This window comes from Heptranchias perlo, unplaced genomic scaffold (genome assembly GCF_035084215.1).
Source record: "Heptranchias perlo isolate sHepPer1 unplaced genomic scaffold, sHepPer1.hap1 HAP1_SCAFFOLD_43, whole genome shotgun sequence".
Classification (NCBI taxonomy): Eukaryota; Metazoa; Chordata; class Chondrichthyes; order Hexanchiformes; family Hexanchidae; genus Heptranchias; species Heptranchias perlo.
Window position 1 is genome coordinate 8,782,863 of NW_027139442.1, and position 17,679 is coordinate 8,800,541.

Below are 17,679 nucleotides of genomic sequence, written 5' to 3' on the forward strand. Positions count from 1 at the left end.
CGGAGTGACAGCCATTGCGCTCACGCGAGTGCGCACATGGGGGAACTGGGGTCACAAAGGCTTAGTAGAGTTTAGGAGAGACTTGTCTTGTTTGTAAACGAAGGACAAGGAGATGATGATATAAGAGAGTCAACAGTTAAATATAATGTAAGTCATTTTCTTTCTCCTAGGATGCTGAGCTTTTTTGTTTATTGAACTATCGAATCACAAAAGGCCCGCAGTAGCTACACAAACACATGTACTGTGTCAATAGACTTCAGTGAAACTAATGCAATTATTCAGAAACTGAAAGCTTACTATTACTGTACAACCAAACACAAACGACTTTATGAAGCTTTTAAAAACCTCTTAACGGCAACAATGAACCCCCTACCACAAAGATAATGGAGATCCCACTGTGATACTGCAATTGATTTTCATCTTTATTCTCTGGTCGTTAAGCATCGCCCGAGGGGAACACAGAGAAGAAAATCTGGCGCGGGGGCGGGGAATCTCACTGCTTGAACAGAATAGGTCACCATTAATTCCAATGGAAGGAAAAGCAGTCGCGCCAAATTTTCCTTTCGTTGATCCACTCAGGTTAAAGTCAACGCTCAGTCGGTAAAGGCATCAATCTACTCAGTTTAACACCAATTTATTCTGCGTAGATTTCACTTTCTTTGGGAAATAAAATAGCAGTAAATGACGGAGCAAAGATGCTCATGTATGTTCCGAACCTATTTTACGTTTCTCATGGTGAGATCCCTTCTTTAAAGTGCTGGGTTACAAAAAAATCGTCTCTTTTAGCCTCCTATAGGATGATGGGAGCCGAAAGCTTCGCGAAATTGTGCATCCCTCTATAATGTGATTAATTGACCAGTAACATTCATGGACTGGGGACCAAGTTTACTAATTGCGGTCGGGCTACGTAGAAACAGCGATTCAGTCGCAATTATCTGAAGGGACTGAATTACAAAGGTCAGGAAGTTATGGTTCAGTTATACAGAGCCTTGGTCAGACCACATCTGCAAAACTGCCATCTCTTTTCTGCACCGTGCCTGAGGAAGGATATATTGACCTTGGAGGGAATGCATCAAAGATTCACCAGTATGAAGCCGGGGCGAATAGGCTAAATTATGAGGACAGATTACATAAACTCGGCTTGTATTCCTTTGAGATTAGCAGGTTACGAGGTGATCTAATCGAGATGTTCAAAACGCTTAAGGATTTGATTGGGGAGATACGAAGAAACTATTGCCTCTGGTGAGGGAATTAAGATAAGGGGACATCAACTTAAAATGAGAGCCAGGCCATTAAGGAGCAAAATCAGGACGCACTTTTTCACACAAAGGGTAGTGGAAATCTGGAACTCGCTCACCCAATAGGTTTTTGTTCGATAAGGGTATCAAGGGATATGGAGCAAAGATGGGTAATCGAGGTACAGATCAGCCATAATCTAATTGAATAATGGAGCAGGCTCGAAGGGCTGAATGGCCTATTCCTATTTCCCATATTCCAAAAATATCGTTAAAATGAAACTTGAAGTAAACTAAGTACCAGGAGGCAGGTAGGACATCTCCTATAGATTACATTTCTCTATATGGCTATATGCAAATACCAATTCTGGATGATATCGAAATGGGTCAAATGCTAACGACCATGACAATGCTCGTCCCTGGACCTCTTGTTGAGGGTGGCACGCCTTGTGCCCGGGAAAGCTGCAAATTTTCTACCGCTTCACCATTGCGTAGTTGTGGATTCCTCACCGAAGGTTCGGACGATGTTTCGCTGACCCTGAAATGAACGGTGCAGTTGGTCAGAAGTTCAATTGTTCGGCTTAAAATCTGTTAACAGTTCAGAGAAATTATATCAGCAGATGAATGTCGGCAAAAGGCGGCAAAATGCTAAAAGCGGCGTTGTTCGAGTGGGCGGTCATTACGCTGAAATGTTGAGCCACTCTAAAGGATTTTGACTGTCTGCTAACGGTTACATCGAGTCTACAGCTCAGAAACAGGCCTTTGGGCCCAACTGGTCTATGAAGGCGTTTATGCTGCACACCAGCTTCCTCCCTCCCTACTTCATCTAATCCTATCAGGATATCCTTCTAGTCCTTTCTTCCTCGTGTGCCCATCTGGCTTCCCTTTAAATGCATCTATGCTATTTGCCTCAACTATTCCTGTGGTAGCATGTTCCACACTTCACCATGTGCAAAGAAGTTTCTCCTAAATTACCTATTTGATTCATTAGTGACTATCTTCTATTTATGACCTCTAGTTTTAGGCTCCCCCACAAGTGAAAACATTAACTCCCTGGCTACTCGATCGTCATCTTCAAGGCCTCCATCTGCTCACCCCTGCTTTCGCCCTTCATTTCCGATAGGGGGAGCAAAGATCATCTCACCCCTGAACGATTCGTATTCTGATGAGGATCCTTTCAAACAAAACTTTAAAAAAGATTCGTTTATTTCTCAATATTGATAACCTTTCTGTAGCCCTTTTAGGACATATTGAAATGTGATTGCAAATGTATTTAGTCTCATGAATATTAACGGGAGACAAGACGACTGTGATGATAAACAAAGAACAAAGATACTAAGAGAATACGGTCAAATATTTGGAATCAACTTTGCAAGAGCATGAATGAGCGAGATAAATGATAACATCAAAGTTAAGAAATAAACCCTCAGTTTATTTGTAACTTACTCCGACTTTCCTCGGCTTCGTTTGTAGATTAAGGACAGCGTCTAAATAAAACAAAACAAAGCAAAGAATGCATTGATGTGTAAATACTTGAAACATTTACTAAAAATGTTTCTTTCTATGGTTACTCTCTTCAAATGAAATGTAATGAAATCAGCATATGAATGGGACCATCTCCACAGCTAAGAGTGGGGAGTACCAACGGGTCTCCGGCTGTCCACTGGGAAGCGAATGGACTTCCTATGCTGGTTTCCGTTCCCATTTCCTCTCTTTCACCAGGAAATGAATGTGATTCCCAAGGTTTCTCTTGGAATTGGAAATCGATTTGCACTGTGTGGCTTGTTATTTTTAGGACTATCGCAAATAAAGCGTTAGTGTGCCAAGTCTTGAGTTGCCCTATTGTCGAAATGATTGATGAACTTATCACTTTCCACTTTTGACGATTAATGTGTATACATCCATGCTTTATAGCTTTATGAATTTTGATAGGGAAGGAATTGGTGCTGAAAGGAAGAGTGTTACACAATGAGCCAGGACTGAGACCTAATAATAAATAGCAATAAAAAGTGAAGTATTATATACATGAAAGGAAAATGGGGATTACATAAGAACATAAGAACATAAGAAATTGGAGCAGGAGTAGGCCAATCGGCCCCTCGAGCCTGCTCCGCCATTCAATAAGATCATGGCTGATCTGATCCCAACCACAAATCTAAAGAACACAAGAAGTCGGAGCAGGACCCGGCCACATAGCCCCTGGGCCCTCTCCGCCACCCACAGGGCATTGACCGATCCGAACTCAGCTTCATGTCCAATTTCCTGCCCGCTCCCCATAACCCCTAATTCCCTTTACTTCAAGGAAACTGTCTATTCTGTTTTAAATTTATCTAATGATGTAGCTTCCACAGCTTCCTGGGGCAGCAAATTCCACAGACCTACCACCCTCTGAGTGAAGAAGTTTCTCCTCATCTCAGTTTTGAAAGAGCAGCCCCTTATTCTAAGATTATGCCCCCTAGTTCTAGTTTCACCCATCTTTGGGAACATCCTTACTGCATCCACCCGATCAAGACCCTTCACAATCTTATATGTTTCAATAAGATCGCCTCTCATTCTTCTGAACTCCAATGAGTACAGTCCCAATCTACTCAACCTCTCCTCATATGTCCGCCCCCTCATCCCCGGGATTAACCGAGTGAACCTTCTTTGTACTGCCTCGAGAGCAAGTATGTCTTTTCTTAAGTATGGAGACCAAAACTGTATGCAGTATTCCAGGTGCGGTCTCACCAATACCTTATATAACTGCAGCAATACCTCCTTGTTTTTATATTCTATCCCCCTAGCAATAAAAGCCAACATTCCGTTGGCTTTCTTGATCACCTGCTGCACCTGCATACCAACTTTTTGATTTTCTTGCACTAGGACCCCCAGATCCCTTTGTACTGCAGTACTTTCCAGTCTCTCGCCATTAAGAAAATAACTTGCTCTCTGACTTTTCCTGCCAAAGTGCATAACCTCACATTTTCCAATATTATATTGCATCTGCCAAATCTCCGCCCACTCACTCAGCCTGTCTATATCCCCTTGCAGGTTTTTTATGTCCTCCTCACTCTCTACTTTCCCTCCCATCTTTGTATCATCTGCAAATTTTGATATGTTGCACTCGGTCCCCTCCTCCAAATCGTTAATATAGATTGTAAAGAGTTGGGGACCCAGCACCGACCCCTGTGGAACACCACTGGTTACTGGTTGCCAGTCCGAAAATGAACCATTTATCCCAACTCTCTGCTTCCTGTTCGATAACCAATCCTCCACCCATGCCAGAATATTACCCCCAATCCCGTGATTTTTTATCTTAAGTAATAATCTTTTATGTGGCACCTTGTCGAATGCCTTCTGGAAGTCTAAATACACTATGTCCACTGGTTCCCCTTTATCCACCCTATACGTTATATCCTCGAAGAACTCAAGCAAATTTGTCAGACATGACTTCCCCTTCATAAAGCCATGCTGACTTTGTCCTATTAAATTATGCTTATCTAAATGTTCCGTTACTGTCTCCTTAATAATAGACTCCAAAATTTTACCCACCACAGATGTTAAGCTAACTGGCCTATAATTTCCAGCCTTCTGCCTACTACCCTTTTTAAATAACGGTGTTACATTCGCAGTTTTCCAATCTGCCGGGACCTCTCCTGAGTCCAGGGAATTTTGGAAAACTATCACCAAAGCATCCACAATCCCTACTGCCACTTCCCTCAAGATCCTAGGATGGAAGCCATCAGGTCCAGGGGATTTATCCGCCTTGAGTCCCATTATTTTACTGAGTACCATCTCCTGAGTGATTTTAATCGTATTTAGCTCCTCCCCCCCGAGAGTCCCCTGTTTGTCCAGTGTTGGGATATTCTTAGTGTCCTCTACTGTAAAGACTGAAACAAAATATTTGTTCAGCATTTTTGCCATCTCCATGTTTCCCACCATTAATTTCCCGGTCTCATCCTCTAAGGGACCTATGTTTGCCTTAACCACCCTTTTTCTTTTTATATAACTATAGAAACTCTTGCTATCTGTTTTTATATATTTTGCTAATTTCTTTTCATAATCTAACTTCCCTTTCTTAATCAATCCTTTAGTTACTTTTTGCTGTCTTTTGAAGAATTCCCAATCTTCTATCCTCCCACTAAGTTTGGCTACCTTATATGTCCTTGTTTTTAGTCGGATACTATCCTTGATTTCTTTACTTAGCCACGGATGGCTGTCATTTCTTTTACACCCTTTTTTCCTCAGTGGAATATATTTATTTTGAAAGTTGTAAAATAACTCCCTAAATGAACACCACTGCTCATGTACCGTCTTACCCTTTAATCTATTTTCCCAGTCCACTTTAATCAATTCCGCTCTCATACCATCATAGTCTCCTTTATTCAAGCTCAGTACGCTTGTTTGAGAATCAACCTTCTCACCCTCTAATTGGATATGGAATTCAACCATGTTGTGGTCGCTCGTTCCAAGGGGATCCTTAACTAGGACATTATTAAGTAATCCTGACTCATTACACAGGACCAGGTCCAAGGTTGCCTGCCCCCTTGTAGGATCAGTTACATACTGCTCAAGAAATCCATCCCTGATGCATTCAATGAACTCGTCCTCAAGGCTGCTCTGCCCAATTTGATTTGTCCAGTTAATATGATAATTAAAATCCCCCATAATTATGGCTGTTCCCTTATTACATGCCCCGACTATCTCCTGATTAATACTTCTTCCAGCAGAGTTGCAACTATTAGGAGGCCTATATACTACGCCCACTAATGTTTTTTTCCCCTTATTATTCCTTATCTCCAGCCAAACTGTTTCATTATCTTGATGCTTTGTCCCAATATCATTTCTCTGTATTACAGTGATTCCTTCCTTTATTAACATAGCCACCCCACCTCCCCTTCCTTCCTGCCTGTCCTTCCTGATTGTTAAATACCCTGGCATATTTAATTCCCAGTCGTTGTCACCCTGCAGCCATGTTTCTGTAATGGCCACAAGATCATACCCATACGTAGTTATTTGTGCCGTTAACTCGTCCATTTTATTACGAATGCTACGTGCATTCAGATAAAGAACTTTCAAATCTGTTTTGTGACGCTTAGTTCCTGCTTTTTCCTTTTTTAACACTTTACCTATTACTCCATACCTTCTGTCCCTTCCTGTTACGCTTTCCTCTCTCTCCCTGCTCAGGTTTCCAACCCCCTGCCACATTAGTTTAAACCCTCCCCAACAGCACTAGCAAACACTCCTCCTAGGACAGCGGTCCCGGCCCTGCCCAGGTGCAGACCATCCGGTTTGTACTGGTCCCACCTCCCCCAGAACCGTTTCCAGTGTCCCAGGAATTTGAATCCCTCCCCCTTGCACCATTCCTCTCGCCACGTATTCATTTGAAATATCCTCCTATTTCTACTCTGACTAGCACGTGGCACTGGCAGCAATCCTGAGATTACTACCTTTGAGGTCCTATTTTTTAATTTACCTCCTAACTCCCTATATTCTGCTTTTAGGACCTAATCCCCTTTTTTACCTATATCGTTGGTGCCTATGTGCACCACGACAGCTGGCTGTTCGCCCTCCCCCTCCAAAATGTTCTGTAGCCGCTCCGAGACATCCTTGATCCTTGCACCAGGGAGGCAACACACCATCCTGGAGTCTCGGTTGCGGCCGCAGAAACGCCTGTCTATTCCCCTTACAATTGAGTCCCCTATCACTATAGCTCTGCCACTCTTTTTCCTCCCAGCCTGTGCAGCAGAGCTACCCGTGGTGCCAGGAAGTTGGCTGCTGCTGCCTTCCCCTGATAAGTCATCCCCCCCAACAGCATCCAAAGTGGCATATCTGTTTGAGAGGGGGATGGCCACAGGGGACCCCTGCACTACCTGCCTGCATCTCTTACTCTTCCTGGTGGTCACCCATTCACTTCCTGCCTGTATACCCTTTACCTGCGGTGTGACCAACTCGCTAAACGTGCTATCCACGAGTTTCTCTGCATCGCGGATGCTCCACAGTGAGTCCACCCGCAGCTCCAGCTCCGAGATACGATCGGTCAGTGGATGCAGATTGAATTACATCTACACAGCCTCGTCCAGGAATACACAACCCTCCAGCCGCACTTCACCTGCAGACTATACTGAGCCTTGAGTCCGAGTGCCCACTTCCTGTGAGTTCAATTCGCAATAGATTAAAAATCTTACAACTGCACCACTTCCTGTTTCCCAAACATATTTCCGGTTGTTATTTTTTATCACACTTTTGCGTCGCCTTTTCCATTATAAATTCCGATAGTGCATTCATTTTTACAATAAAAAGCTGCCTCTGTAAATTTGCCATCCTGTAATTATACCCGCCCACCAGCGGCGACAATGTAGCACCTCGATTTTGCATCTCCCACCTTCGCAGCCTGTTTGCAAAAACGTCTGATACTTTACCCAACTCTAATTGCCTCAGAAATTGCCAAATATTTTACTAATTTACTGTAAATCTACAACAATTTTAAACAATGTATGTGCACACTTCCTATTATATACAAATAAGCACATAACTTCGGATTTTAAAAGTGGTATTGAATTATGCCTGTGCGCCGGGCTCCAATGATCTCTTTCCCGCTATTTTCCTTCAACTGTGGGATACAATCGATCTCCACTCCACGGTGGAAATATAAAATCAATGTTTATATTGCTTCTTGATCAGGTTAACAAAATGGTTCAGAAATGATTGACTCTGTATGTGATTCATAGCAGATTTGTTAAATATAGTACAAACTGTTGTCTACAAACTGCTACTGCTAATAACTTCTTGTTCATTTTTGTTCGTTAAAAGAAAAAGAAAATACTGAACGTCAAAGGCATACCGGATGCACGAATACAAAATAGAACTTACATGTCAGGGTTTCGTTAGTTTCGTCACTAGGAGGCGCCGTGGCCCTTAAAAGAATAGAATTCGTCGATTCAATCATTTTATTTTGCAAGGCACAGTTCATGTAATTCTAAGACAGGTAGCGAATGGATCTAGAGATGGATCCCGCCTTTTATGTAAAAATGCCCCTCGGTACATGGCCAGGAGAATGGTTTGATCCAGCTGTTGCAAAACCAAGATTATTCTTGAGAATTTATCTTTGTTGCCCGAGAACTAAGGATTTGTTTGACGTGTAGGGCGATTCATGAGGAACCGTCTCCTGCTCTCACTATATGTAGCGACATCATTAAATTGTTTGTGAATATTGCCTCCCGTTGGACACTCAATTTTTTCGAGCGCAGTTTCCAATTGGCTAGAATAACTAAGGAAAGACATCATCACAAATTCATTCGCGCTGTCGTTACACAGAGCAAACAGAGGAATTTCTGATCTCATTGAGCGGTGGGTAATATGGGATCCCCAGATGAGAAAGGCCACATCTTAATAACAACGCGGCTGAAAAGATATTTAAAGAAATGAAAGGGAGATAAAATGAAAATTATTGAAGTAAATGAAACTGCACGTGTTTGGGTGAGAGTGTGCGCATGTGTGTGCTTTGATTGTGTTTGATACGTGTTTGTGTTCGTGTATGTATGTGTGATTGTGTGTTTGTGTTTGAGTTTGTGTGTTTGAGTGTGAGAGTAAGTATGAGTGCGAGTGGGGGAGCTCGATTTTAAATTTTAAAAGCCAGCACACGGACAAATTGTTCCGATTGTTTGCTGGTGGGTTTCATTTCGGTTGAGTGTGGTTGAAATTTAAAATTCAACAATTAATGTCTCACCTCATTTCTCTGCTGTTTCCACATTTCCCTGAAAAGAAAACATAAGTGTTAGAAATCCGGATCCAATTACAAAATAGGAAGATGAGAAAGGTCAAGAAACAGAACAGGTCTTTGGGCCTCTGAAACTTATTCTCCAGAACCATCTCCCTCCCGTCACCACATCCAACTCGATTACGAACAAACCCGTAGGGTATAATTTTAACCTAAACCGCCGAGTGGGTAACGGGCGGGTTCGGACAGGACTTCCATTTTACACGCCGCCCGATTTTACCCTCCATTGACAGGCCAGAGGTACATCAAGGCTTTGAGGAGCTGAAGAAGATGGCTTCGGTGTTTACGCATGTTAATCTGGACAACGTGTTGGCTGCAAATGTCTCAATGTTTGTTAATCAGTTGGAGCGAATGGTCACAGCTGTGGTGGCTATGGAGGACGCTGGGACATGGAGATAGAGTAAGGGTACCGAGGAGAGTTGACCCCATACTTCTCAACAATGTAGTTAAGCTGTAGGATGCGAATGATGAAGATGAGTGGTTCAAAGGAGATAATCCTGGGCACGGCAGAGGTGATTGTGCAGCCAAGGGAGGCGATGTCAATGGATGAAATGTTATGACTATGATGTGACAGGTAGGAGTGGAAATAAACGGGGCAGTTCCAGGAAGGCGGTGTCTGAAGGACAGACACTTGAGGAATGACCGATGTTTTAAAGGTTCAGGAAGAAGAGGAATGATAACAAGCCATGAAAGCAGTCACACAGGAAGTGACTGGTACTATGGATGGATGGAAGGTTGATGGGAAAGCCTTGAACAGGAAGTGGTGGGAGAAATAGGTGCATACTTGTAACGGAATCACACCTTTATAGAGAAAGCGGCCTTTGGATATCGGGAGCTGGAGAGGATGAGAGGATTAAGAGATGACTTTCTTAGGAATTGCGTGATGACAGCCGTTCTGCAGGATATAGCAACTGAGGCAAAAAGGGAGGGACCGGATCAGTGCATTGGTACTCAGACAACTGAGGTGCGGAAATTTTGTGGCGAGTAGCTCAGAAGGGAAAGTGTCATGTGAGCAGTTCGTGGGTTTTATGGACGAGATTAGTTTAATGGTTATGGGTAAGGAGATAGAAAAGAAAATATAGAGTCAGGTTGGAGAGGTTTACACAAGGGTGATTGGGAAGGGTTATGGAAGCAGAATGTTCAGAAGTGGCCCAGGCTGGAGAGGGTTGTTTTCGACTTTGGATCACAAGATACTTACGGATGAGGAAGGGCAGTTATTGCACGTTAATTCACCCCGACCACCCTACCAGAAAGACCCTACAGCCCACATCCCTGTTGCTGCATCTCAATATTCTGTCAATGATTCCAAGGTATTCGCCTCCAGAACTGTATCTGGGAGTCCATTCCTAGCATGATCACTGCGTGATGAAGAAATTCCTTTTTTTCCAATTTAGATTATCTTTCACCAGTTTGTACCTGTCTCCCTTTGCTCAAACCTATAACTTCATTTCATGTCACGTTTCAGATTTATCTCTTCCATTACATTTACTATCTTAAGAAACTCCATAGAATCACCTCTCACGTGTCTCCTTCCAGACTGAGAAACCCGAGTTTTTGTAGTCATTCTTCATAATGTGACACTATGGGGTCGAAATTGGTCTTTGGGCAGTAACGCAAATCGGGTGGTATGACATAGTGTGCCAGTTATACACTGCACCTGACGTTCAGTTCAATTCACATTAATGGGGCTGAATATCTGGTGGGGTGTATAACAGGCGGTAAACGCGATACGGCCTGTTTTGCGCCAACCCTCGACATGAATTTCAGCCCAGGTCTCTTTCAGCTTCGCCACCAGCAATTTCACCTGTCAATCTGTGATCTCCTTATATTTGCTGTCCGAGGTTAGGGGTCAGGTGGTGGATGGTTTGTAGTGGGGAAGAAGGGAGACGACAGTTAGCTTGGTCCATGTGCTGGCAATGAACGGATATTACACACTGTTTAACGCACCTTTCTTCCAGAAACACACACCCAACAGAGCAAGGATAAGAATCAGAACCACAGCAGAGCGAACACCAGCCTCTAGCGCAACGGATTTATCTAAATGAGATAAAGGGGCACAGTGGAAGCAAGTTAACCAACATTATCTACACGGAATAAATAATCTGCTGCTTGACAGAAGAACAAAATAGGCACTGGGACTGTGTAGATGGAATGGGCTGCATAACAGAAAAAATAATGCATTAAAATGTTCACATAGAATCTTAGAGCGCAGAAGGAGGCCATTCTGCCCATTGCGACTGTGCTGGCTCTTTGACAGAGCTGTCCAATTGATCCCACTCTCCTGTTCTGTCCCTAGCTTTGCACTGTTTTGATAACGTACCTCAGTCTCTGATACTCTAAGTCTTTCTCCCCTCCTCTCTTTTCCACCGAAAAATCTCCCCCACCATTGATTCAGTGCTTCAAAGTCAATGAATCAGTCATGAGGCCCTGAGTGGTTTGGGACCGTGATGATATCACGATGCACCTGTTAAAACTGACGTGGCACAAAGCTCAATTGTCATTGTTCGATTAATTAATTGCCTCGTTAATTCATTGATTCGTTCATTGGTTAATCGTTGATCTGGGGCCATGTGAATGTTTAACTATTACCAGCTGGTTGCAAAAATATAATAGCGACAGTGTGGGAATTAATCAGTTACATTCTGTAAGTTTCATTCTGAATGATCACTGGGTCAAAATTGCACATTAGCAGAGAGAACAGATGTGTTGACGGTTCAGGTGGGGACCTTGATCAGAACTCACCCGCTCTCTCCACAGAAGCTCACTGACGGGCTGTATGTTTACAGCATCTATTTTGTGCTTTTTGCTTACTAGTTTAAAATTACCTTGTGTTAAATTTGGTAGAGTGGGTGTTATTTTTTCTCAGCTTCTCTGGGAGTCGACCCTGGAATATTAGGGGGCCGGAGCGGAAATAAAGGACACAACTAGTGAATCAAACTTTTCATCAGAGTTGGAGAAATAAAACCGTTCGACGTTTGGTGCTTTAACTTTTCCTCACTAACAGGATAAATAGCGAACAGTTCGTGAAATAAGCGTTAAAAGGTCTTTGGGCGGTAACGCAAACTGGACGGATTCGCATCGGCCGCCTGTTTTACGCCGCACTCGATATTCAAGTTCTAGTGAAGCCAATCTGGTTGAATATCGGGCGGGGCGTAAAACGGATGCCCGATCCGATACCGCCCAAGACCAAATATTGCCCCTAGATGTCATTTCCACGCCAGTTTTGAACGTTAAATACAACACGGAATGCAGACTGAAATGTAACAGGAATACCTTGTACTGCGGTCGGATGAACACAGTCACCGTGTGAATCTCACTCACCTCTTACAGTTATATGTACAGGGTCACTCTCAGCCGATGTTCGCAGCCTTCCCCTCACATCCCCTTTATACAGACAGGTGTAATTCCCTCCATCGGTGTGATCTATATTCGTGACGGTGAAGGTGACAGAATTGTCCCGTGCAGCAGCAGTCTGGACATCCGAGTAATTCGCTTCTCCATATCTGTATAAGTAAAATGTGAAGCCAGGATGGTCCCCGGGAGTTGTACAATTAAAGGTGACTTTTCCACCCTTCACAATAAGACTAGAATCCACTGATATATTTGGTTTGGGTAGATCTGTAATACGAAAGGAAAAAGTAGTGATGATCGATTCAACTGCAATACAGACTTATTTTTGTGAACTAAAATATCAATGACCTGGACTTAGGTATTCAGGGCATAATTTCAAAGTTTGCTGATCACACGTAACATAGAAATTGTAAGCACTGAGAAGGATAGCATATACAAAGGGGGAAATTGGCCATTCATTAGTGGGATCAAACGGAAGAAAATAAATCAGTTGGGGTTCTATTTTCAAAATCAGCGTTTATCCCTCAAATTTCCCTCTTGGATACCAGAAGAACAGAGGTAAGGCATTGATTTGAAATTCACATTTGTGATAAATTAAGCCATAACCTGATTAAAAAGAATTATGGTCTCCGCTAAACAGTGGAGATTCCCATTTCAAATAAAGGAGTTAAGTGTTAGTGGGCTCTGGGATGAGCGCGACGCTGGGCAGGCCAGCATTTGTTTCCCGTCCCGAATTGCCCATTGAGAAGGTGGTGGTGAGCCGCCTCCTTGTTGAACAACTGCAGTCCATGTGGTGAAAGTGCTCCCACATTGTTGCTAAGTAGGGAGTTCCAGGATTTTGATACATTGACGATGAAGGAACGGTGACATATACCTCAGTCGAGATGATTTATAACTTGGGGGAAATTTGGAGGTGATGCTCTTCCCATTCAGCTACTGCCCTTGTCCTTCCAGGTGTTGGAGGTCGCAGGTATGGGCGTTGCTGTCGAAATCCCACCCAGTGAGATGAAATGGAAAACCAGAATATAATTCATTAAAGTACTCCGAGTAACAGGGTTATTTTGAAAATCTCGGCACGCAGTTTCGGTTACCTGACAGATAAATCTGTAATGTGACAAGTCCAGCCAGTTTGGAGGTGCCTCATGAAGTGACAGTACACTCAGTGGAGTTAATAGTAAAAAGGAAGTCAAAGGAATGTTGGGGCCGATTAGGGACCAAAAAGGCGATTTTCTTGTGGAGGCAGAGGGCATGACTGAGATACCTCATGAGTACTTTGCATCTGTCTTCACTAAGGAAGAGGATGCTGCCCATTTTCCAGTAAAGGAGGAGAAATTGGATAGGATGAGAATAGATAAAGAGGAGTCACGTAAAAGGTTGGCAAAACTCAAAGTAGAAAAGTCACCCGGTTCGGATGGGATGCATCCTAGCTTGCTGAGAAAAGTACGGGTGGAAATTGTGGAGGGATGAACCCGGCAACTACAGGCCAGTCAGACTAACGTCGATGGTGGTGAAACTTTCAGAGACAATAACCTGGGACAAAATTAATTGGCACTTGGAAAAATATGGGTTAATAAATGAAAGCCAGCACGAATTTGTTAAAGGTAAAGCGTGTTGGACTAATTTGATTGAGTTCTTTGATGAAGTAGTGGAGAAGATTGATAAGGATAATGTAGTTGATGTTGTGTATAGGGACCTTCAAAGAGAGTTTCATTAAGTACCAAATAATAGACTTGTTAGCAAAATTGAAGCTCATGGGATTAAAGTGGATGCGTGGATACGTAATCAGCAAAGAGACAGAAAGCAGAGTAGTGGTGAATGGTTGATTTTCAAACTGGAGTGAAGTGTTCAGTGGTGTCACCCAGGGGTCGCTGATGGGACCATTGCTCTTTTTAATATACAGTAATGACCTGCACTTGGGTATACATAATTTCAAAATTTGCAGGTGACACAAATCATAGAAAGAAGTCAGGAGGATGGTTACAAACTTCAGCTGGAAATAGACAGACTGTTGAAATGGGCAGACACATGGCAGATGAAATTTAACACAGAGAAGTGCGAAATGGTACAATTTTAAAGGGGGTGCGGGAACAAAGAGTCCTGGCGGTGTACAAACACTAAACTTTGAAGGTGGCAGGACAAATTGCACTCTGCGATACGAGGGGAACATGGACAATGCGTTGATTTGAAATTCTTGGTCTTTTCGGCTACAGTGCAAATCGGATAACAAATAGTATACTTCTCTGTTGAACCGTGGAGATTAGAACTCCAATAAAGGAGTTAAGTGATGGTCGATTTTTTATTTATCATTCTTGGGGATGAGAATCAATGACATCACTGGAACTGAATATCCGATCGGGCTGATAACAGGAGGCACATTTGATCACGCCCGTTTTACACAACCGTACGTGGTGAATTTCCACCCCATTGTTACAGAGACACTGTCAGGAGCTGAGCGCAGAGATCCTCTCTGTGAATATTTAGCATTATTACAGTGATCCTGTCATGGGCTGAGCGCAGAGACCCTCTCTGTGAATATTAAATACTGTTAGAGAGAACATGTCAGGGGCTGAGCGCAGAGACCCTCACCTTGAGCATTAAACACTGTAACAGGGACCCTGTCAGGAGTTGAACGCAGAGACCCTGTCTGTGAGTATTAAACACTGAGATAGGAAACCTGTCAGGAGCTGAGCGCAGAGGCCTTCACTTTGAGAATTAAACACTTTTACAGCGACACTGTCAGGAGCTGAGTGCAGAGATCCTCTCTGTTAATATTAACCACTGTTACAGGGACCCTTTCAGGAGCAGAGCGGAGGGAACCTCCCTGTGAATATTAAACACAGTTAGAGAGAACATGTCACGAGCTGAGCGCAGATTCCATCTCTCTGACTATTATTCGCTATTGCAGGGACCCTGTCAGGGGTTGAGCGCAGAGGCCCTCACTTTGAGTATTAAACATTGTGACAGGGAACCTGTCAGGAGCTGAGCGCAGAGAAAATGCGTGTGAATATTAAACACTGTTACAGAGACCCTGTCAGGAGCTGAGCCCAGAGACCCTCACTTTGAGTATTAAACACTGTTACAGAGAACCTGTCAGGAGCTGAGCGCAGAGGCCTACACTTTGAGTATTAAACACTGTTACAGGGAAACTGTCAGGAGCTGATTGCAGAGACACTCTCTGTGAATATTAAACACTGTTCCAGAGACACTGTTAGGAGCTGATTGCAGAGACACTCTCTGTGAATATTAAACACTGTTACAGAGACACTGTCAGCAGCTGAGTACAGAGACTCCCACTTTGAGTATTAAACATTGTGACAGGGACCCTATCAGGAGCTGAGTGTAGACATCTTCTCTGTGTATGTTAAATATTGTTGGACAGAACTTGTCACGAGCTGAGCGCAGAGTCCCTCTCTGTGACTATTATTCACTGTTACAGAGACCCTGTCAGGGGTTGAGTGCAGTGACCCTCACATTGAGTATTGAATACTTTTACAGAAGCCCTGTCAGGAGCAAAGCGCAGAGACCCTCACTTTGATATATGAACAATGTATATTCCCCTTCACTCACCCGCTATATTCACCGTCGCAGCCTTGCTGCGCTGGGACAGTAACCGTCTTGTTTTGACATAAATTCCATATTGGCAGTAGTAACGCCCTCCTTGATTTGTACCGGTAACCGGGAATGTTCCGATGTTGTTCTCAGTGGTGATTTGACCAGAGTTCAGCAGTTTCTGCTCTCTGTAAAAGTTATATGTTTGATCGCGATTTTTTCTGCTCACGGTGCAGGTAATGGTGACCATCTCTCCTTCGACATACACACCACTCCTTTGATCAAGAGATATCCCTGGCGTTGTTAGCGGATCTATGACAAAATAAATGGAAAGAGCAATTAGAAATGGATCTGTGGCGTTTCCTTGTACACTGGAAGGTTGGGAACTGAATAACGATTGAGCTGTGTTGACGGGAAGGGTTTGCATCGCTAACTGAGATTCCACAAAAGTGGGATTCGGGATTTGTTTAACAAGAAACATGGAAAGCTTGAATTAATATAGCGCCTTTCACCATCCCAGGACATCCCAAGGCGATTTAAAGCCAATGAAATACATTTGAAGTGTAGTCATTGTTGGAATGTAGGAAATCAATTGGCAGAGCCACAGCTGGTGTTCTCTTTCCAAACTCAGGGTTTAGGCCAGAAAATGTCTCTGGGATACGAGCTGAACGAGGAAAATGCTAGATTTGAAATTCCTAATTCTGCTAATTTAGCCCAGGTGAGAACGCAGATAGAAAGAGTGAACTTCTCCATTAAACCGGGGATTTGCGTTTCAAATAATGGAGTTGTTTTGATGTGGCCGAAATATGTTCTTATCATTACAGAGGTAGCCGTCACTGGCAAGGCCGGCATATATTCCCATCCCCTGTTGCCCTTGAGAAGGTGGTGTTGAGCCGCCTTCTTGACCCGCTGCAGTCCGTATGGTGAAAGTTCTCTAGCAGTACTGTTAGGTCGGGAGTTCCAGGATTTTGACCCAGTGACAATGAAGGAACCGGGCTGCTTGACAACGTCAGAATGGTGTGTGACTTGGAGGGGAACGTGCAGGTGGTGTTGTTCCCATGTGCCTGCTGCTCTTCTCCTTCTCAGATGGTAGAGGTCACGGGTTTGGGAGGTGCTGTCGATATAGGGAAAGCCACAACGTATTTCAGTTAAAGCAACCCCCAAAACAGGTTCATTTCTAAAATTTCTGCACGCAGTTTCGGGTATCAGACTGAAAATTTGCAGCGTGACAAGGGCAGCCTGTCTGGCAGTGCCTCACGAGATGACTCTACACTCAATGGAGTTGGAACCCCGGCGCTTTGCTCTTATTATAAATTTAAATTGTTAGGACTGTTAATTGTGACCTGTAGGGGGTAAAATTGGAAATCAGGAAAAGAGATCATGTAATAATATCACACAACCTACATTTTTTTGTTGTTTGAAGGTCTTGCGTTCACACCTCCATATTTATTCTCTGGCCAACTGCTGAAAGGAACGCCGTCACCTATGGTATGCTCCAGTTCCTCAGCACTGAGTTTAAAAGGACAATTTTAAAATAACCGGCATTGTGGGAGCTGGATAGGTTCTGTCGACCGTCCGTTTAAAACTCTGAGCGATTTTACGCTCCATTAATGTCACTTGGGGCAAAATCGGGCGGAGTTTAAACAAGTGACAGACTCGAACCCGCCCCTTTTCCGCCGGCAGTGTTCAGTTAAAATTATTCTCCAACTATCACCTTGGGTTGTGAGATGAAGATTTAGTCGGGATTGATCGCACAAATTTCTGACAGTGGAATATAAATCCGTC

General features: G+C 43.5%; 1 protein-coding gene across 1 annotated transcript in view; it reads right to left on the bottom strand.

Moving 5' to 3' along the window:
* Nucleotides 1–219: 219 nt before the first annotated feature.
* Nucleotides 220–17,679, bottom strand: part of LOC137312373 (Fc receptor-like protein 5) — a 40,593-nt gene continuing 23,133 nt past the window's right edge. Inside the window, exons 5-11 of the mRNA XM_067978948.1 lie at nucleotides 15,913–16,206; nucleotides 12,316–12,612; nucleotides 10,942–11,031; nucleotides 8,944–8,971; nucleotides 8,088–8,131; nucleotides 2,682–2,722; nucleotides 220–1,773 (exon numbers count right to left, since the gene is read on the bottom strand). Coding sequence (XP_067835049.1) covers nucleotides 1,717–1,773; nucleotides 2,682–2,722; nucleotides 8,088–8,131; nucleotides 8,944–8,971; nucleotides 10,942–11,031; nucleotides 12,316–12,612; nucleotides 15,913–16,206 — 851 coding nt within the window. The 3' untranslated portion in view covers nucleotides 220–1,716. The remainder of the gene's footprint in view (nucleotides 1,774–2,681; nucleotides 2,723–8,087; nucleotides 8,132–8,943; nucleotides 8,972–10,941; nucleotides 11,032–12,315; nucleotides 12,613–15,912; nucleotides 16,207–17,679) is intronic.